Below are 19,328 nucleotides of genomic sequence, written 5' to 3'. Positions count from 1 at the left end.
AATGGCAACCCACTCCAGTATTCTTGCCTGGAGAACCCCATGGACAGAGGAGCCTGGTGGGCTACAGTCCATGGGGTTGCAAAGTGTGGGATAAGACTGAAGCAGCTTACCACAGCACAACCCTCGTAAGACACTGTGAAGTTGAGGAAATACGGCTGGGAGAGCCCAGGTACCTTAGTCCCAGAGATGGAGAGTTGAACTTCTAACTCCATGCCCTCATCATACTGCTTCTCAATAAAAATCCCTTAAGACCCAGATAAGAATGAGAAGAGAATGGTCCTTTGCCATTAGCTTATTAGTGACATTAGCATGTTTCTGTGACACCAAACTAGCGGGATCCAGTAGGCAGGATGTGCATGTTTGGGTTGATTTGGGGAGAGAGGAGGGATGTTTAGCCCCAGGCGAGTAGGCCTGGCATAGGGCATCTCAGAGAACCAGGCCTCTCTTCCAGGTACCGTCCCTATGGGAGCCTCTGAAGTCAGATGTTAAATAATTACCTCAGGGGAAGGCAGATTCGTTTGGATAATATCTGTTGTTTATATGAAGTGCATCTGTTATTGCCAACTCGAGACATTTTAGTGGGCCAAGAATCTGGTTTATTTAAAGTTTGTACATTGAAAGGATGTCACAGATTTCATTGAGAAAACTGAGGCCAGAGAAATTAAATCTTCCAAGGACGTTAGCAGGGAAGGATCTAGAATTCTCCAGCCTCTCCCCACCCAAGCCCATTGAACTTTCCTTTGCACTCTTTAGCTTTACCTAATTTTCGAAAGTGTGACAGTAAGTCGAAAAATTTAGTGATGTTTATGTGGTTTACGAAATGTAAATTTTTAGAAACCAAGTTTGTCACATTTAAAAATCAGAACTTTAATAGAATATGTGTCATCTCAAACACCTGCTAAATTATTTGACCTATTTCTCTTGTTTGTCTCTCTTTTTCCCCTAGATTTAATGTCATCTTGCATCGGTCTGCTGAGTCTGTAATTTTCTAAGTCTATGGATTCCAGAATTTGCTAAGAGATGGAGGAGTCTCCGCAGAATGATCTGGATGCAGCAAGCCTTGAGAAAAGTGAGCCACTCGAGAGCACCAGCCCTCAGATTTCCATTAATGAATTCTCCTGCCACTGCTGTTACGACATCCTGGTTAACCCCACCACCTTGAACTGTGGGCACAGCTTCTGCCGGCACTGCCTAGCTCTGTGGTGGGCCTCTTCGAAGAAAACAGAGTGTCCAGAATGCAGAGAAAAATGGGAAGGTTTCCCCAAAGTCAATATTCTCCTCAGGTAATGCTCAAGTCCGTACGGGTAGCTCACTGGGCTTGTACAGCGTGGTTTCTCTTAATGGGAGCAGCCACGTCTGGAAAGGCCAGAGACGTGGAGCCCACTGCCTTGGGATCACTCTTGGCCCGCTGGCATGTGAGTCAGGGGACTCAAAGGCCTGCCAGTCCTGATTCCCTTCCTCACAGGTGACCGTGATATGTTTATTATTTATTATAAATGAAGGAAAGAAAGAAACTGGTTACCAGACCGTTTTCTGTAACCCTTGGTGCATAATACTTCTGACTGATTTGTGTTCACTGAGAACACCCTAGAATAGAGGAAGTGGTCTAACCGTATGATTCTGAATAACTAGTGTGATGCTGATTTTCATAATCCCTTCTAAACTCTGTTGCACTTACCACATTCATAGAGTTTCTCGTGTGTGGCATCACACAGCAGATAAGACCTTTAGATGGTGGGTTTTTTCCTTTTTCTATTCATAATGTTCATCCTGTTCCTGGGAGGTCTATGAGGCTAAAATCCTTTCTGTTGCCTTCTCTCTTATCAACAGAGTACCAGGAAGGTTAAAACATTAATCCAGCATTCTCTTTTTCACAGGAAGTGTATTTTCAAACACTTTGCTCTGACCTGTCAATCTTGGTTTATATGCAGGTTAATCTTAAATTGAAGAAGGGTTTTCTTTGGTGGGTGGCGGGGGAGTTCTCAAGTTGTGTATAATTGAACATAAAGAGCCCTATAGCATGGCCTGATGGTTGGTCTAACTTTTACAACTGAACTTCACCTTTTTTCTTTTTTTATGAATTAATGTTTAATAATCAGATCGTTGCGGATAAAGACCCCTTCGACCCCGCCTCCCCCCATCTTACAGTTCTTCCTTTTTCTCAGAGTAGTTTCAGTTATGATACTTTTATACATTTATGTGCCAACAGGAAATGCAAACATTTTCTTAAGTCAGTTGTGTACGGTCTGTGTTTCCACAGTTTCCTATTTCATTCAAACAATATGTTTGAATTAAATTTATTTATCTTGATACCCAGTGATATCCAGTAAACTTATTTTTAAAACGAGGTATTGTTCCTCTGTAGAAATATGCTGTGTTTTGTTTAGCTACTTCCAGTGGGAGCATGGACATGTAGATGTTTTTGATTTGTTGTTGTTAGCAATAGGGCCATAACCAACCTTCTTGTCCATTCCTTCTGAATCCTGGTATATGTATTTTTAAAAATATCTATTTACTTTTGGCTGCATCAGGTCTTCGTTGGGACATGTGGGCTCACTAGTTGTGGTGCCTGGGCTTAGTGGCCCCATAGCTTATGGGATCTTGGTTCCCTGTCTCAAACTTACATCCCCCGCATTGGAAGGTGGATTCTTAACCACTGGACAAGCAGGGAAATCCTTGGTATATTATTAAATGTTGACATCAGTGTTATTTTGTCCTCTAAAACATTTTAAGTGTATTTAGTTAACTGTCTTTTTTTTCTCTCTCTCTTTTCTTCATAGGGACGCCGTTGAAAAATTATTTCCTGATGCCATTAGAATGCGATTTGAAGACATTCAGCAGAATAACGACATAGTCCAGAGTCTTGCAGCCTTTCAGAAGTTTGGGAATGATCACACGCCTTCAGCTCCCCACACAGGCCGAGGGAACCAGCATAGGGGAGGGGGTTTCTACTCCGGAGTGCTCACAGCTTTAACTGGGGTGGCAGTAAGTGGATGTCCCACGGTTTTCACTGAAGTCAGTTCTGTTGAAATACTCCTAAGTGATCGCACATGGTAATTCACTGTGTAAGTTGGAACCTGGGATGTTGCCTGTACACGTATCTACAGAGTCCGGTATTCAGAACCCAGTAACTGTTAATTTTGTCCCATTTCATCTTCACAGCCTATGCAATAGACACCATCATTATTCCTGCTCTAGAGAGGAGGAAACTGGCGTAGAAAGGTGTTAGGGCTGGAACCGAGGCCATGTCTTGAGCACAGCACTTTACTAACTTCAAACCTTAGAGACTCTCTTTCTTTTGAAGTTCTATCCATGCTACGAAAATCTTATTGTTAACAAATTTCCCAATAGCAAAGGCACATGGATCAGTCACATTGGCCAAATTGATGGGGTCGGGGGTGCAGTGCTCCCAGACGCCTTGTAGTGAGTCCCATTTCTGTCTGTTCCCCGACAACAACCCGAAAATCAGCAGAGGTGAGCCCACCGAGGGTCGTGCTCCTCAGCTCCCTGTTGGCAGTGGTGTGGCCTGGCTTCCATGTCGACAGACTTGGCATCGTTTCCTCCCAGCCCAGCATCTTCCCTCCGCGGCCCCACGCTCGCGTATTCGGAAGCTGGCATCTCTGATCTTTCTGTGCAGTAAGGTCCTTGTCGCTTTTCCCCAGGTGGTCCTTCTGGTGTACCACTGGAGCAGCAGGGAATCCGAGCGGCACCTCCTGGTCCACAAGGCTGTGGCCAGATGGACAGCGGAGGAAGTTGTGCTCTGGCTGGAGCAGCTAGGCCCTTGGGCCTCCCTCTACAGAGACAGGTTTTTATCTGAAAGAGTAAACGGAAGGTGAGGAGCAAAATCTGCCGCTGCATCACTGATAGTTCTGAAACTGGTTTTGAGATACTGTCCGCATACCCTGAAACTCACCCATTTGAAGTGTATAATCCATGGTTTTTAATATATTTGCAGATATGTGCAGCCATGGCCACAGTCTGGCTTTAGAACATTCTCATCACCCCAAAAAAGAAAGCTCCTGCCCAAGGCAGTCAGTCCTCATTTTCCCCTCTCTCAGCCCCCGGCGAGCGCCATTCTACTTTCTGTCTCCTGGATTTGCCTGTTCAGAGTATTTCCGTCCTTCCTTCATTCATTCTTCAGTTGATGGACATTTGGATTGATTCCATTTGGGGGCTGTTAGGAACACTGCTGCTGTGATCACTTGTATAAAGGTTTTTGTGTGGACTTGTATTTTCAATACTCAATACTCTTGGAGCGGAATTGCTGGGTCATAAGGTAACTCTGTGCTTACCTTTTAGCGAACCATTAAACGTTTCTAAAGCAGCCATCCCATTTTATGTCATTGGTTGACATCTTAATTGTTGCTTCCCAATTATAAGGGTAACATGTTGATTTATTTCAAAATAATAATGTGGAACTATAGGACATTAGAAATGAAATACCTTCATCATCCTGCTCTTGAGGAAAAAACCACTTGCTGGACAGCTGTCCAGATTTTTTTCAATGTTTATACAGTTCTACACATAGGACTGTGGATTATTTATTTAAATGGAAAATATGATTGTTCTAAGCAGACCTGTATTTATATGTATATATATACATATGTATATGTGTGTGTTGATATGTACATGTATATGCTAGAGTCTGTTAATCGACCTCCACGAACACATTTGTGGTGGTCCTTTTTTTTCTGCTCCAGATAGTACCAAACTGCATTGGTGCAAATGGAGGAAGCCATTAGTTTGCGGAACTCACTCATTGCCGAGCGATGGGGCAGGCTGCTTCTGCCCATCAGCAAAGCTCCCTGCCCCTTCCTGAGCCCTGTCCATTTTTACTGGGTCCCTCCCTTCTTTGGAGGGATCACATAGGGATGTACTTAGACCACCAGGCCACTGCTCTCTAACCCATTTGAATCAGACACGTGGTCCTCACTGCTAGGCTGTCTACATGGTGTCCCCAGGTAACCTGCCTGGTACCCCACCTCCCACCCTGCTCTGTTTTTCCCCTTGAACTGAACTTTCAACACTTGACTCTCTACTGAGGAAGCAAAATGCTCCCACTCTGCTTTTTGTAAAGAGTAACACCACCTCCCACCTCACCCTGCTCCCTCCTGGAATTCTCTGCCTTAATAATACAATGTACTTTGCATAACTGTCTTCCTTCCAGAGGAGAGCTTCCTAAACTGGCATTGCTGAGTGAAGGAGAATAAACCTCTATGGGGTACTTTAATGAGGAATCACTGGCGGTGATTTCACATTTTCTGATGAAAGGGAACAGATAATGTATCTGCTGTCATCTTTAATCACTACCCCCAAACAGCTACTCTAATTATCATGGTATTTCATTGGATTTCCTTCTAGGTATTTTTTTCCCTATACACACACACAAACACACACATACACATATACTTTGAAAAATAGTAAGGTCAGAGCGCATAGCTGAAAGATCAAGAGTAGGAGCAAAAAGGTCCTCCTGAGTGTGCCTTGGGTGAGTCATTTTTTTGTCTAAGCGTTTTCTCACCCACAGAATGGACATGATACCACCTACCTTGCAGAATTGGTAGATGGGTCAGTGACAGTATAGCAAAGCGTTTCCAGAGAGTCCCTGGCAAATGTTAAGCTTTCACTTGTTTGCTGTTAGTCTTCTTACTTCATGTGTTAGGTGCCTTACCTCAAGCCCAAAGTGTGTATTTGTGTTGATAAGGTGGATTCCGACTGAAAAGTTTGCTTCCACCCTTATCCCCCCAGGTTGCTTTTAACTCTGACAGAGGAAGAATTTTCTAAGGCACCGTATACCATAGAAAGCAGCAGCCACCGAAGAGCCATCCTCATGGAGCTGGAGCGCGTGAAAGCCCTGGGCGTGAAGCCCCCCCAGAACCTCTGGGAATATAAGGTGAACACTCTGTTTCTTCAATGGAAAAAAAAAAGTATTGAGAATGAAATAGCAGTTATCTGTCTGCCCACTGCTCGCAGACATGGCAGACACAACTGAAGCCCCTGTCAAACTGGATCCTTCCTGGGCCTGCTCTCCTACTTGTGTTATGCACCAGTGTGTCTCCACAGCAGTAGGAACAACATTCTAGATTTTGAACCTTCACCTAAAAGGCATGAAGTAAGCTGATGCTTCTGCAAGTAGCTTTTCTCTCTGGCCCCTGTTCACCAGCGTGACCATCTGTCCACTCTCCCGTTGATGGCCACTCTTTCTTCTCAGTGCTGTACACTGAGGAATGGGATTACTGGGTCGCAAGTAATGCATGTCATCAACTTTACTGGATTCTGATAAATTGTTCTTCGCTGGGTACCTCGTTCTCTTTTACAGGGAGAGTGTAGGGAGTACCGTACTATAAGAGGAACACTCTATTTTTTATTAGTCATAGAATATCTGAAATACACAGACCTGTACCCTAAACAAGACATCATGGAGAAAATTAAATACAAATAACCAGTTAAGTCGATTAGGGGTGGGGGTAATGCTCACTGATAATTCTAGTACGAACTGAGGCAACCCCCTGTGTTATCCTCAACTCTGACATTGTTAAGGATGAGAACATTTGATCATAACACGAGCAAAGAGGCACTCATATTTGCGGATCCTAAATTGGCGCTGTCTCTCTGGAGAGCAGTTTGTCACTAAACTATTCAAATTTAAGCAGTACTTACTCTCTGATCTTCATTTCACTTCTTTGCATTGAGCGCACAGGCAGCATAGTGGTCTGACCCACCAGCCTGCCTCCTGGGCTCCTCGCCATTGGTTCTTGAGGGGTGAAATGAGGCATGTGTTGCAGTGACTTGTGGCTCCTGCAGGACACACTGGGGATGCCAGCACGACCCTGGTCCTCCTGGTCCCTTTTCCTTCTCAGCCAGTGACCTCAGAGAATCAGTGAGAGCTGTACATTTGAGTCACAGAAACCATTAAACAAGAGGTTGACGCCAGTATCACTGGCAGTCGCACATGGAAAACCACCTCAGTGCCCATTGTTAGGAGCAAGTTGAGTAAATACAGCTCAGCCCCGCTTGTGGCCACTACAAAGGAGGAGGTGACCTGGGGTGCGCCAACCAGAAAGGACGCCCAAGTGGTATTGTTAACGGAAAACAAAAAGCACGTTAGAAAACCTTCATGTTTGTGTGGATCATAGAGAATCTCTGGAAGGATACGCAGACTGCTAACAATGTTCTCATCTCGGGATTGCGACATGGACCAAAGGCTGAATTGTATTTGTCATTCAATTCAATTCTGTGCCATTTGAAAAAGAAGATTGTGTTTATTATGTGCATGTATTACTTTATTTTTTTTTTTCAAACTTTAAACTTTATATTTTGTATCGGGGAATAGCCCATGAACAATGTTGCAGTAGTCTCAGGCCAACAGCAAAGGGACTCAGCCCTTCACAACACATGTATCCATCCTCCCCCAAACCCCCCTGTGCTCTGGGCTGGCACACAGCATTGAGCAGAGTTCCGTGTGCCATAAGTAGGTCCTTGTTGGTTCCCCATTTTGAATATAGCAGTGTGTGCCTGTATTACTTTAAAACTGAAAAACACTAGTTTCAAATTTTTTGAAGAATGGGGATAGGGGTCCTAAGATAGAAGATTTATTGTTTTACTATGGTTTTTTTTTTTTTTTTTAACTGTTGTTCCTTTGTCAATTTTTTTTTAAATCCCTACTTTTCTTTTGTCATAAATTATTAGTTTTGTTAATGCAGTCAAACTCTGGATTTTTTGTAGCCAATATTAGTTCTGTGGTGGATTTTAATATCTGACAGAACCTTTCTGGGTCCTATGACCCTCTATTTAGAGTCTGTCAGAGTAAACTTAATATTAACTGGAGTAAACGGGATTGGGATTCTCGTCCTGGTATAAAAGGCAAGCAGAATCTTGTTCCTTCAGATCTCCTCAAGGGTGGTCATTTGATGTTGTGTATATAGGCTTCCCAGTGGTGCTAGAAGAACCTGCCTGCCAAAGCCTGAGATGTAGGAGACACAGGTTCCATCCCTGGGTTGGGGAGATCCCCTGGAGGAGGGCATGGCAGCCCACTCCAGTAGTCTTGCCTGGAGAATCCCACGGACAGAGGAGCCTGGCAGGCTACAGTCCATGGGGTCTCAAAGAGTCAGACACGACTGACGTGACTTAGCCCGAACTACAGGCTGTGTGACAGGACTCCCTTGACCCTGGAGTCCGAGTGTAGCTGCTCCTGAGTGCCACTGTTTTGGGCCGACTTGAGAGAGACACCTCGCTCCCCTCTGTAGCCCTCCCTCTGTAGCCCTGCCATCATGATCCCCTCGCTGGGAGGTTGGTTCATCCTCCTCATCTGATAGAGAGGAGCCCAGAGTTGGGATATTTTGGCCCAGCTGACCCCAGACCTACAAACATTAACCCGGTCCTCGTCCCTTCTCTCGTCCTTACCACAGTGGGGCTGCACATCGTCAGGCCCCGTTTCTGGGACCTGTGTTCTTTTAGAGAGCGCACACTGAAAAGAGCGGTTTTGCCCCCATGGCCATTGGTTCTGGAGGGGTGAAGAGCGTTACGTATTGCAATGACTTGTGCCTCCAGAGACCATAGTACATAAACAAATACACAGTATTTCTGTGGTATTAACATTTTCTGGGGCAGGGGCAGGTTTATGAGAAAGTCTTCAAAAGAATCCTTAAGAGGTAATAATGCAAAAAAGATTGGGAAAAGCTGCTTTAAAGTGAAGAACTACTTCCATATTTCTGTGTCTCACCTAAGTTAAGATATAAAGATATATTTTTCGGAAGTTAGACTTTTTGAACTTTTACTATGGAAAATTTCGAATACATAGAAAAGCAAGATAATAGTATAAAACTACCATCCGCCCATAAGACAGTAACTCGTGGCTATGTTTATTTCACAGTAATACCTATTCCTACTACTCCTGATTATCTTGAAAATCTGATAGTTCTATTTCAGAAGTAAATATTTCACTGAATCTCTAAAAAGTAAAGACTTTTTAAAAAAACAAAACTAAAATATCACAGTGTACACCCCAGAATGAATAATCCTCTGATGTTATCAAACAATCTATCAGTATACAAATATCCCATATTTTTTTTTCCCCAGTTGACTTGTTCCAGCCAGGGTCCAAGTAGAGTCCACATTTGGTTGTTATATCTTTTTTTTTTAATTGAGGAAAAGTGATTTACAATATTAGTTTCAGGTGTACAACATAGTGATTCAGTATTTTTGTAGATTATACCCCACTTAAAATTATTAAAATATCAGCTATATTGCCTGTGCTCTACAATATGTTCTTGGGCTGACTTCCTTTATATGTAGTTCTTTGTACTTCTTAATCTCCTACCCCTATCTTGCCCCTCCCCACTTCCTTGTCCCCCTTGGTAACCACTTGTTGTTTCTCTAAACCTGTGAGTTGGTTTCTGTTTTCTTATAGTCATTTGTTTGTTTTATTTTTTAGATTCCACATATAAGTCAAAATATATGTATTTGTTTCCTGCATCTGACTTAATTTCACTAAGCATAATACCCCCAGGTCCATCCAAGTTGTTGAAAATGGCAAAATTTCATTCTTACGGAAGAGCAGTATTCCATTCCATATATATTATATCATTAACATCATCTTTACCCATTCATCTGCTGATGGATACTTAGGCTGTTTCCGTAGGTTAGCAACCATAAATAATGCTGTTATGAGCATTGGGTGTCTATTTCTTTCTGAATTAATGTTTTTTTTCTTCAGATATATTCCAAGGAGTGCAATTGCTGGATCGTATGGAAGGACTATTTTTAGATTTTTGAGGCACCTCCATACTGCTTTCCACAGTGGCTGCAGCACTATAAATTCCCACCAACAATGTACGAGGCTTCCCTGGTCTCCACGCCCTCTCCAGCATTTGTTATCTTTTTGATGTTGGTTTTTCTGACAGGTTGATGTGATATCTCATTGTGATTTTGATTTCCATTTTTCTGATAATTAGCGATGTTGATGTGCCTTTTCACATGCATGTCGGCCATCTCTATGTCTCCTTTGGAAAAATGTCTATTCAGGTCTTCTGGATTCTTTTCTTTTTTAATTGGAGGATAATTGCTTTACAATATTGGGTTAGTTTCTGCCATACATCAACATGAATCAGCAATAGGTATACAAATGTCACCTCCCTCTTGAACCTCCCTCCCATCTCCCACCCCATCCCTCCCCTGTAGGTTGTCACAGAGCCCCCAGCTTGAGCTCCCTGCATCACACAGCCAATTCCCACTGGCTATCTTATTTAGCACATGGTAATGTGTATGTTTCAATGTTACTCTTCCAATTTGTCTCTCTCTCCTTCCCCCGCTGTGTCCACAAGTCTCTTCCCTGTGTCTGCATCCCCGTTGCTGCCCTGCAAATAGACTCATCAGTACCATCTTTCTAGATTGAATATATACGCATTAATGTATGATACTTGTTTTTCTCTTTCTGACCTCACTCTATGTAATAGGCTCTGGGTGTCTGTATTTTTTTGAATTACTGTTGCATGATGGCTGAGTAATATTGTACATACGTACCACAACCTTTATCCATTCATCCGGCACTAGACGTTTAGGTCGCTGCCGTGTCCTGGCTATTGTCAGTAGTGCTGTAGTGAACATTGGGGTACATGTGTCTCTTTCAATTATGGTTTCCTCAGGGTGTATGCCCAGTAGTGGGATTGTTGGGTCATATAGTAGTTTTATTCCTAGTTTTGTAAGGACTCTCCATACTATCTTACACAGTGGCTGTATCAATTTACATTCCCACCAAAGTGCAAGAGGGTTTCCTTTTCCCCACACCCTCTTTACCATTTATTGTTTGTAGATTTTTTGCTGATGGCCATTCTGATATGTGAGGTGATAGTTTTAATTTGCTTTTCTCTAATAATGAGCAATGTTGAGCATCTTTTCATGTGTGTATTAGCCATCTGTATGTCTTCTTTGGAGAAATGTCTGTTTAGGTCTTCTTCTGACTTTTTGATTGGGTTGTTTGGTTTTCTGGTATTGAACTGCATATTGGGTTGTGTGTTGGTTGTCATGTCAAAGATGCAAGAGACATGGGTTCGATCCCTGGGTGGAAAGATCCCCTGGAGAAGGAAATGGCCAACCCACTCCAGTATTCTTGCCTGGAAAGTTCCATGGACACAGGAGCCTGGCGGGTTACAGTCCATGGGGTTGCAAAGAGTCAGACATGACTGAGCACACGTGCACGCACGCACACACACACATCTCTTACATCTCTTTCGGTCTGTAGATTCTGCCTCCTTCTTTTCATTACCCTGCACTTAGTTGTTGTAGAAACCAGATCGTTTTCTCCTGTGGTTTCTGACATCTTGAACTTTGGCACTTGCCTCTCTGTGGTGTCACCTTTTCTTCCATCAGGAGGCTCATAACGTCCCACGATCATTGATTGTTTAAATCTCTGCGTTCATATAAAAAAAAAAAAAAAACTCTGCTTTCATTAAGGGTTGCCAAATGGTGATATCATAACTCTCGTTTCTTTTTCACTTGTTGGCTGAAACACATCTTTAAATGGGAGGTTTCTTCTCAACAACCATTTTGATTATTCTAACTACGTTTATAGGGCTCCCCAAGGTGGCTCAGTGGTAAGGAATCCATCTGCAATGCAGAAGATACAGGTTGGATCCCTGGGTTGGAAAGATTCCACTGGAGAAGGAAATAGCAACCCACTCCAGTATTCTTGTCTGGGAAATCCCAGGGACAGACGAGCTTGGCAGGCTACAGTCCATGGAATTGCAAAAAAGTAGGACAAGACTGAGTGACTGAGCGTGCATGTGCGCACACACACACACACACACATACACACACACACACACACACACACACACAAATGTGTATTGACGTCTCTTGTGAGCCAGGTGATCTTTTAGAAGAGGATCTCAGCTGTGAACCAGTCAGGCCCTGCTTTCAACAGTGCTGACTTTTTTCACCTAATGTTTTAACGTGAGCATTATCCAAAGCTCCTCCTTTGCATTCCTCAATGGCTGTATGAATTCTGGGCTAAATATCTGCTGTAACTTCAGGACAAAAGTCACAGATTCCACTTTTTCTCTGTTATATACAGTGCAACACAAGATATTTTGTGCATGAGAACTGTAGTTCAGATTATTTTTATTAAGTGGTGCCCACTAATTGGGGTTTCCCATGTGGCTCAGCGGTAAAGAATCCACCTGCCAATGCAGAAGACACAGGTTCGATCCCTAGATCAGAAAGGTACCCTGAAGGAGGAAATGGCAACCCACTCTAATATTCTTGCTGGGATAATCTCATGAACGGAGAAGGCTGATGGACTACTGTCCATGGGGTTGCAAAGAATCAGACAGGACTGAGCATGCCCACCCACTCACTCATTTACTTTCCTGAAAGGTTGTGTTCTTCTAACTGTGCCTAGGACCTTGCTTCTCATCCCCCCGCCTCTCCCCAGCCGTGGAGAGAGGCTGGATCTTCATATAATGTAGCCCATCAGATGAATTTCTTGGCCTGCTCTTCTAATTCATTCATTCATTCATTGTTAGCACAAACCACATGGCAGAGGGCGTGAGACTGCAGAAGGAGCGTGAGTTGGCAGAATGCAGCCGTGGTTGTAATGAATATTTGTGCTCTGCAGGCCGTGAACCCCGGGAGGTCCCTGTTCCTGCTGTACGCCCTCAAGAGCTCCCCGCGCCTCGGTCTGCTGTACCTCTACCTGTTTGACTACACCGACACCTTCCTGCCCTTCATTCACACCATCTGTCCTCTGCAAGAAGACGGTTCTGGGGACGACATCATATCCAAGCTCCTGGTGGGTCTGCAGAGGGCGTTGAGAGACATCACGCCACAATTGTCCATCATGGAATGGATTTGGATACGTGGCTGTAGCCTAGCAGGGAAGAGCAAGTAGCACAAGTCTTCACTGGAATTTTGCAAGGAGAGCTCTTACCAAGAAAACAGAGCTGGAACTTCCCCACTCATAGAAGCCTGTGTTGTTTCCTGCATTGCATATCAAGAGGGGTTACCCTTTAGACTTGAAATATTTAGAGGGGCGGAAAAAAAACAGTATTGCTTCTGTTATAAAATAAGGTAGCATAGTTCCAGATTGCCCAAGGGTTAGATTTATGGGCCCTCCAGCTTGGTAATGGATCTCTTAATGGGATCTTATAAATCGGTTTAGTGTATGTCCTGTGGGCCTCAGAATAGGAAGCCACCATCCTGCTCACGGATGGCAGTCATCCTGTTAGCTGACCACCAGGCCTTTGGCAGGGCTGGTTACCCACCACGGCTCTCTTGTATTCCTTCAGAATAGTTGATTGCACTGACTCAGAGTGATTCTCTATGTCACTGGAGAGTAATGCCCTTTACATTGGTACTTTTGGGGGCAGTCCTTCTGATCTGTTTATATCAAAAGTCACATGGGTATAGGAATCATTGTGTCTGATATTGAAACAGAATTCCCAGATCTCCAAGACCTTTTTTTAAACACTTGGATCAAGTGCCTGCCCAACTGACTTTAGCCTTGATGTCACTTTAAGCCTGCTCATTAGCCCCTTTGCACAGTGTTTCTCCGGTTACCCAATTTTCAGCTCTTCTCTGCCCTTGCTGGACTGGGAGCACAGAGAACCCCTGAAGCTGCCATTGTAACAAGCCCTGTCTATATCCCTGTCTGCTCATCAGGCTGGCTTTTTTCTTGGGATGCTCAGTGTCTGCTCCATTGTACACAGTCTTGCTCAGCTTTCACTGGCCTCTGGTGCTTGAAAGAAAGTGAAAGTGTTGGTTGCTCGGTTGTGTTGGACTGTTTGCGACCCCATGGACTGTAGCCCACCAGGTTCCTCTGTCCAAGGGATTCTCCAGGCAAGAATACTGGAGTGGGTTGGCATTCCCTTTTGCAAGCAATCTTCCTGACCCAGGAATCAAACCCAGGTCTCCCACATTCCAGGCAGATTCTTTACCAGTCTGAGCTACCAAGAAAGCCCCAAATGCCTATGAGTTGTTTAAAAACTCTTGTTATAAATTACCTGCTAAGTTTGTCATTAAAGTTTTTCATTTTCCCAAAATTACTTTTTAAAGGTACACGTTTAATTTTCCCATGACCTGTGATCATTCCACCACAGGTGAGAGGTTGAATTTGGGAAATTGTTTGAGCTGCTCTTGCAGTGCTGAAGACATTTTAAAACTGGTTAATATTTATCCGTTTCAACCTTCTGATTAATATCTCATGCTTAGGTTTTTTTTTTTTTTTCTTCTGAGCTTCCACAATCATATAACAATGTAAGAGGTTCAGTCTCTTTGGTAACATTTATTTAGTGTAAGATGAGTTATTACAAGGTGAGTTGATGGATGGAGATATCACTTGAGATTGTTAGATGTGTATGTCTGTGTGTGTGTTTTAATAAATATAAAACTCTGGGCTGACCACAATATCTTGTGTAAAAGTCAGTCCTCATAATTTTTTGTGTCTGTTTTTATGTGCTTTTATTTACTTGTGTTTTACTCCTAAAGGATCTTAGAGAGCCCACATGGAAGCAGTGGCGAGAATTCCTCATCAAGTACTCCTTCCTTCCATACCAGCTGATTGCTGAGTTTGCTTGGGACTGGCTGGAGGTCCATTACTGGACGTCACGGTTTCTCATCGTCAATGCCATGCTACTCTCAGTTCTGGAATTATTCTCCTTCTGGAGGATCTGGTCAAGAAGTGAACTGAAGTAAGTGTGTTTTTATGTTGGAGATGGTTGGAGCAACAGAGAGTGGGGAAGAAATGCCAAGTGGAGAAGTCCTCTGGAGTGTTTTTCAGACTCTAATAAGACACCCAGCAATCTGGTTTAGAAACACTGCTTAAGCAGTGAACAGGAAAACGACTTTGTTTCAGGATGGGGAGGCTCTCATGGTGCTCATTGTTAAAGTGCACCTCCGGGTGCCTTTTCCCCACGTAATACATCAGATAATTCCTGGAGGGTAGGGTGTACATGAAGGAGTTTAATAACTGAGGAATAAACAAGCGAGAAGAAGAGGGTGCTTTATGGAAAGTAGTGTGGTAGAACATAAAGAGATATGAGGAGGAATTCTGTAGGCATGAGTTCTTACCCTGCTCTGCCACCAACTGGGGCAGTAATCATTTCTCTGGATTAATGTGTAAAATGAAAAAGTTGGACTAGACAATCGCTGAGTCAGGACTCTTGGTTGCAAGTGGCAGAAACCAACCTAGGTTGGCTTTCATACCAAGGGACATGCCCATGATGGCTTCCTGCGTGGCTGGACCCAGACACCCGAACACTGTTCTTAGGGCCAACTGTCTTTCTCCCTCTCACAGCTCTACTCTGTTCACCTCAACAGCCCCTGCGTTCGGGGGCCCTTGATCCCTCCAGGTAGAGACCGACAGCTTAGGAACCCTAGAGGAAAGAGACACTTCTCTCCCTGTAGCGCTTGTGAAAGCCTCGGGCTCACATGCCTTTCCCCTGATGGACCCAGCCTGGGTCACAGGCCCCCTGAACCTCTGCAGGGGTTTGTGGACTCCCTTGTCCAGACACAGGCATGCACTCACCCACCATCCAGGGGCTGGCTTCAGCCCTAGATGGGCCACGTGGAAGAGAACAGGGGAGGGAGACACCCCAAAGGCAAACTCAGAAGATGCTTCCAGGAGACAGGATGGCTGCTGGGCAGGCAGACAAAACGTATCAGCACGCCTGCACCCTCTTAGCCTGAAATAGCTCGTGACACGAAGGCTTCTTGGCCTCACCCATCAGGTGAATAGTGAGAACCTGACAGGAATCTCCGTTATGTATTCAATTCAGTGACTCTGCTTATTCATGCCCAGTTGATTGAAACTCTCCTGTGCCCCTGCTTCTCTGCTGGACAGCACAGATGTGTTGGTCAAGAGAATAGTTTATACCCTGAAGGCCTACAGCCTAGCAAAGAAAATATTATGTTAATATTAAATTAAAGAGGCTTCCCTCGTGGCCCAGTGGTAAAGAATCTGCCCACCAATGCAGCAGACACTAGTTCAATCCCTGATCCCACATGGATCCCACACGCCCAGGAGCAGGAAGATCCCACATGCCCAGGAGCAGCTAAGCCCGTGGGCCACAACTATTGAGCCTGTGATCTAGACCCCAGGAACCCCAACTACTGAAGCCCGTGCGCCCTAAAGCCTGTGCTCTGCAACACCAGAAGCCACTGCAGTGAGAAGCCTGTGCACTGCACAGAGAGGAGCCCATGCTCGCCACAGCTAGAGAAAAGCCCACGCAGCAACGAAGACCCAACACCGCCACAAATAAATAAACAAGTTAGAATATGCTGTGTTATATTAAACACATACGAGTGTGACTTGGTGCAGAAGCGGGTGGAGTTGGGGCAGTGCTGGGAAGGCCTCACCTGAGGGGACCTGGTGACATTTCCCTGAGGAGGCCCCCTCCAGGCTCCGTCCCAGGAGTTGAAGGTGACATGGTCAGGAAAGGTGTGTCTCGGGCACAGGGGACAGGAAGCAGGGTCTCCTGCAGCTCCAGCGGCCAGACTCTGCGGCAGGGAAAGGCCCAGGCAGGGTCTGAGCGCCTCGGTCTCACCTCTCACACGCCTCTCTTCCTTTTGCAGGACCGTGCCTCAGAGGATGTGGAGCCATTTCTGGAAAGTGTCGACACAGGGGCTTTTTGTGGCCATGTTCTGGCCCCTCATCCCTCAGTTTGTTTGCAACTGTCTGTTTTACTGGGCCCTGTACTTTAACCCAATTATTAACATTGATCTCGTGGTCAAGGAAGTCCGACGGCTGGAAACCCAGGTCTTGTGACTGACGCTACCGAGGTTCCGAGGGACCCTCACAGCTTCCCTGCCGGCCGAGCTCTGGGGAGAAGGGGAAGCGGACTTCCTGTTTTCCGCCCCTAGTAAACAAGGTGCTGCTTTGTGCGTCAGAGGCCACGGCCAGGTCCCCTCCCTCGTCCCGTGGCAGCAGGGACTGGCGCCCCAGGGCTTGGCTGACACGGTGGCTGCACCTCCCACCCAGCCGCCTTCCTCACCGGGACGGGAGGCTCAGCCCGTGACGTCTGGCAGGGACTCCAGGTCTTCGGAGGACACACAGTGGGTCACAATCCCCGCTTGCTCTAACCTCAGTGATTGACAAGAGGCTCCCAGGGCGGGTCGGAGCCCAGGGCCAGGCCTGTCCTCAGTCAAGGGTAGGAAAACAGGAGAAGATGTTGTCATAGGCAGAGGCAGTTGCACATAAAAAATAAGGAGGAAAAAACACAATCTCGTTGACGATTCTGTCTTGTATAAGAGTTGCTAGAAGGTTCAGAGTTAAACCTCTGAAAGCAGTCAGTTTGAGGTTAGAATGATGGTGGTTAGACTTGCCACCACTGTTTTCTACTTGGAATCATTGAAAGTTGGGATCTTTTTGCTGGAGTTGTTGAGTGGGATGTCAGGCAGTTTAATCATCAGGCTGAGCTGCTTCCATGCTATGTAAAATTGTTGTTTGGGGGGTTTGCTTTGTTTTTAAGAATGTAATCTATAAAATGCAAACCAGTCCATTTGTTTAAGGAAATACCTTGTACATCGACCTCACACTGTATAATCTTTATTGTCCTGCTCTGATGTATAAAACAATGTGTAATTACACCAAGTGCTGTAATTGTAAATATGAGATGAACTATGGCCTTTGATTTCCTGCCAGTGTGACAATAGCAGGTGTGAAAGGCTATCAATCTGAAGATCGGCCCCATATTTATACAGAAATCAGCTTGCATCCAAAGTGTTTTTTTGCGAGTCTATGAACCATTCATTAACCCTTTGTTTCTTTGAAGATTTCCCTCAAACTACATCTGAAAGTTTGAAGAAATGACTTGAAATAAAAATAAAGTTTATATATATATACAGATAAAACTTCCACATAGAGAAAAATTGACTGTTTAGGAAACATGAAGCAAATCTATGTTGACCAGTACAACCTACTGGTCACGCTTACCACACCTGTCCCCACCCCACCCCACAGCCGAGGAGCCACTGAGGAGATCTTAAGTGAAAGGGGAGAGAGTGTTTTCCTTAGCCCTGTGTTTCCTCATCAGGCCCTGTTCCTGCCTGACTTGATACGCCAGAGACACTGCCAGCCCAGTGGATCCAGGAACATTGCAGTGTCTACATCTCCCTGGCCTGGTGCCTCACAAGGTTACTCTTCTCTTTTTTACTTTTTAAAATGTTGATCTGTTCAGCTGCCTCAGGTCTTAGTTGCAGTTTGTGGATGCTGTAGTTGTGTGGTGTGTGGATTCAGGAGTTGCGGTGTGCAGGGGTAGTTGCTCCGTGGCATATGGGATCTTAGTTCCCCAATCAGAGATCAGACCCACGTTGCCTGCATTACAAGGTGGGCTTTTAACCATTGGACCACCAGGGAAGTCCCTCTTATTTTAGATGAAGAAATGGAGGCTGGGTAGCACTACTGGAGCAGGGGCCCAGGCCAGACTCCCTGTCCAGTGCTTCTCACCTGCGCCCCTTGGCCTCCCCACACTGTCCTCACCTGCTCCCCAAATCGTGCTTCAGAGATGAGTAATACATGTGCTCCGGGGAGGAGTACAAGGCAGACAGCCAAGCGCAAACAGGAGAGGCGGGGTGCTCCCTGTTTATCGCCTGCGGAGGAACAGGCATAGCAGAGCGAGGGCCACCCTCTCAGAGCAGGCTCAGGTGTCTCCAAATGAGGTATCTATTTAAAATACTGCACAGACCCTTTAATGCAAGAGTTCCATTTCTATAAATCTCAAGGGATAATAAAAAGGCGGGAGAGGGTAAAGATTCACAAGCATCCTCGCTACATTAGTTATTGATAAGAATAGGAAATGCTGCTCATGTCAGAAAGCTAGCAGTCTATAAAATAGTATCTAATAACACTTGGAAATGAAGTTTTCACAGCTTTTTTTAAAGACACAGAGAAATGGGAAAAAGCTTATAAAAGTCATACAGTACGGAGTCTCAATTACATTTTTTTTTTAAATCGAGTGAGGTTTTAAAATATTTGTTGATTTGGCCATACCATGAAGTGGATCTTAATTCCCTGATCAGGCATTGAAGCTACGCCCCGTGCAGTGAAAGCACAGAGCCCTAACCACTGGACCACGAGGGAATTGCCTCAATTACATTTTTAGAACATTGCCGACAAGACTGATAGGCAGCACACCAAAATGCTAAATGTGGTTATACTGGACTGTGAGAATTGGAGTGGGTTTTTTCCTTTCTATATTTCTCTTATTTTCTTTTGTTTTTTAGCAATGCTTAGGTACTATCATACTTTGTAATCAGGAAATAAATTTTAACTGTTAAAAGTGGAGTGGGATATGGAAAGAAGACTTGAGCTAAAAACTACTAGACTTGAACTTCAC

At 44.7% G+C, this 19,328-nt stretch overlaps 1 protein-coding gene across 4 annotated transcripts in view; it reads left to right on the top strand.

Annotated features, from left to right (window-relative positions):
- The window catches only part of BFAR (bifunctional apoptosis regulator), a 31,878-nt gene extending 14,034 nt beyond the window's left edge, over positions 1-17,844 (top strand). For 3 of the 4 annotated variants that reach the window (XM_027526466.1, XM_027526468.1, XM_027526467.1), the window contains 7 exons: positions 947-1,283; positions 2,781-2,985; positions 3,663-3,832; positions 5,749-5,893; positions 12,614-12,787; positions 14,482-14,684; positions 16,567-17,831. In XM_027526466.1, the coding sequence (XP_027382267.1) occupies positions 1,021-1,283; positions 2,781-2,985; positions 3,663-3,832; positions 5,749-5,893; positions 12,614-12,787; positions 14,482-14,684; positions 16,567-16,759 (1,353 nt within the window). In that variant the 5' untranslated portion in view covers positions 947-1,020 and the 3' untranslated portion in view covers positions 16,760-17,831. Of the gene's footprint in view, positions 1-946; positions 1,284-2,780; positions 2,986-3,662; positions 3,833-5,748; positions 5,894-12,613; positions 12,788-14,481; positions 14,685-16,566 lie in introns of all 4 variants that reach the window. The other variant, XM_027526464.1, reaches the window with a different exon arrangement.
- The last annotated feature ends 1,484 nt before the right edge of the window (positions 17,845-19,328 follow it).

The sequence above is a fragment of the Bos indicus x Bos taurus genome, chromosome 25, assembly GCF_003369695.1.
Source record: "Bos indicus x Bos taurus breed Angus x Brahman F1 hybrid chromosome 25, Bos_hybrid_MaternalHap_v2.0, whole genome shotgun sequence".
Lineage (NCBI taxonomy): Eukaryota > Metazoa > Chordata > Mammalia > Artiodactyla > Bovidae > Bos > Bos indicus x Bos taurus.
The sequence above is the reverse complement of the archived record's forward strand: the minus strand, read 5'-3'. Positions and strand labels throughout refer to the sequence as shown.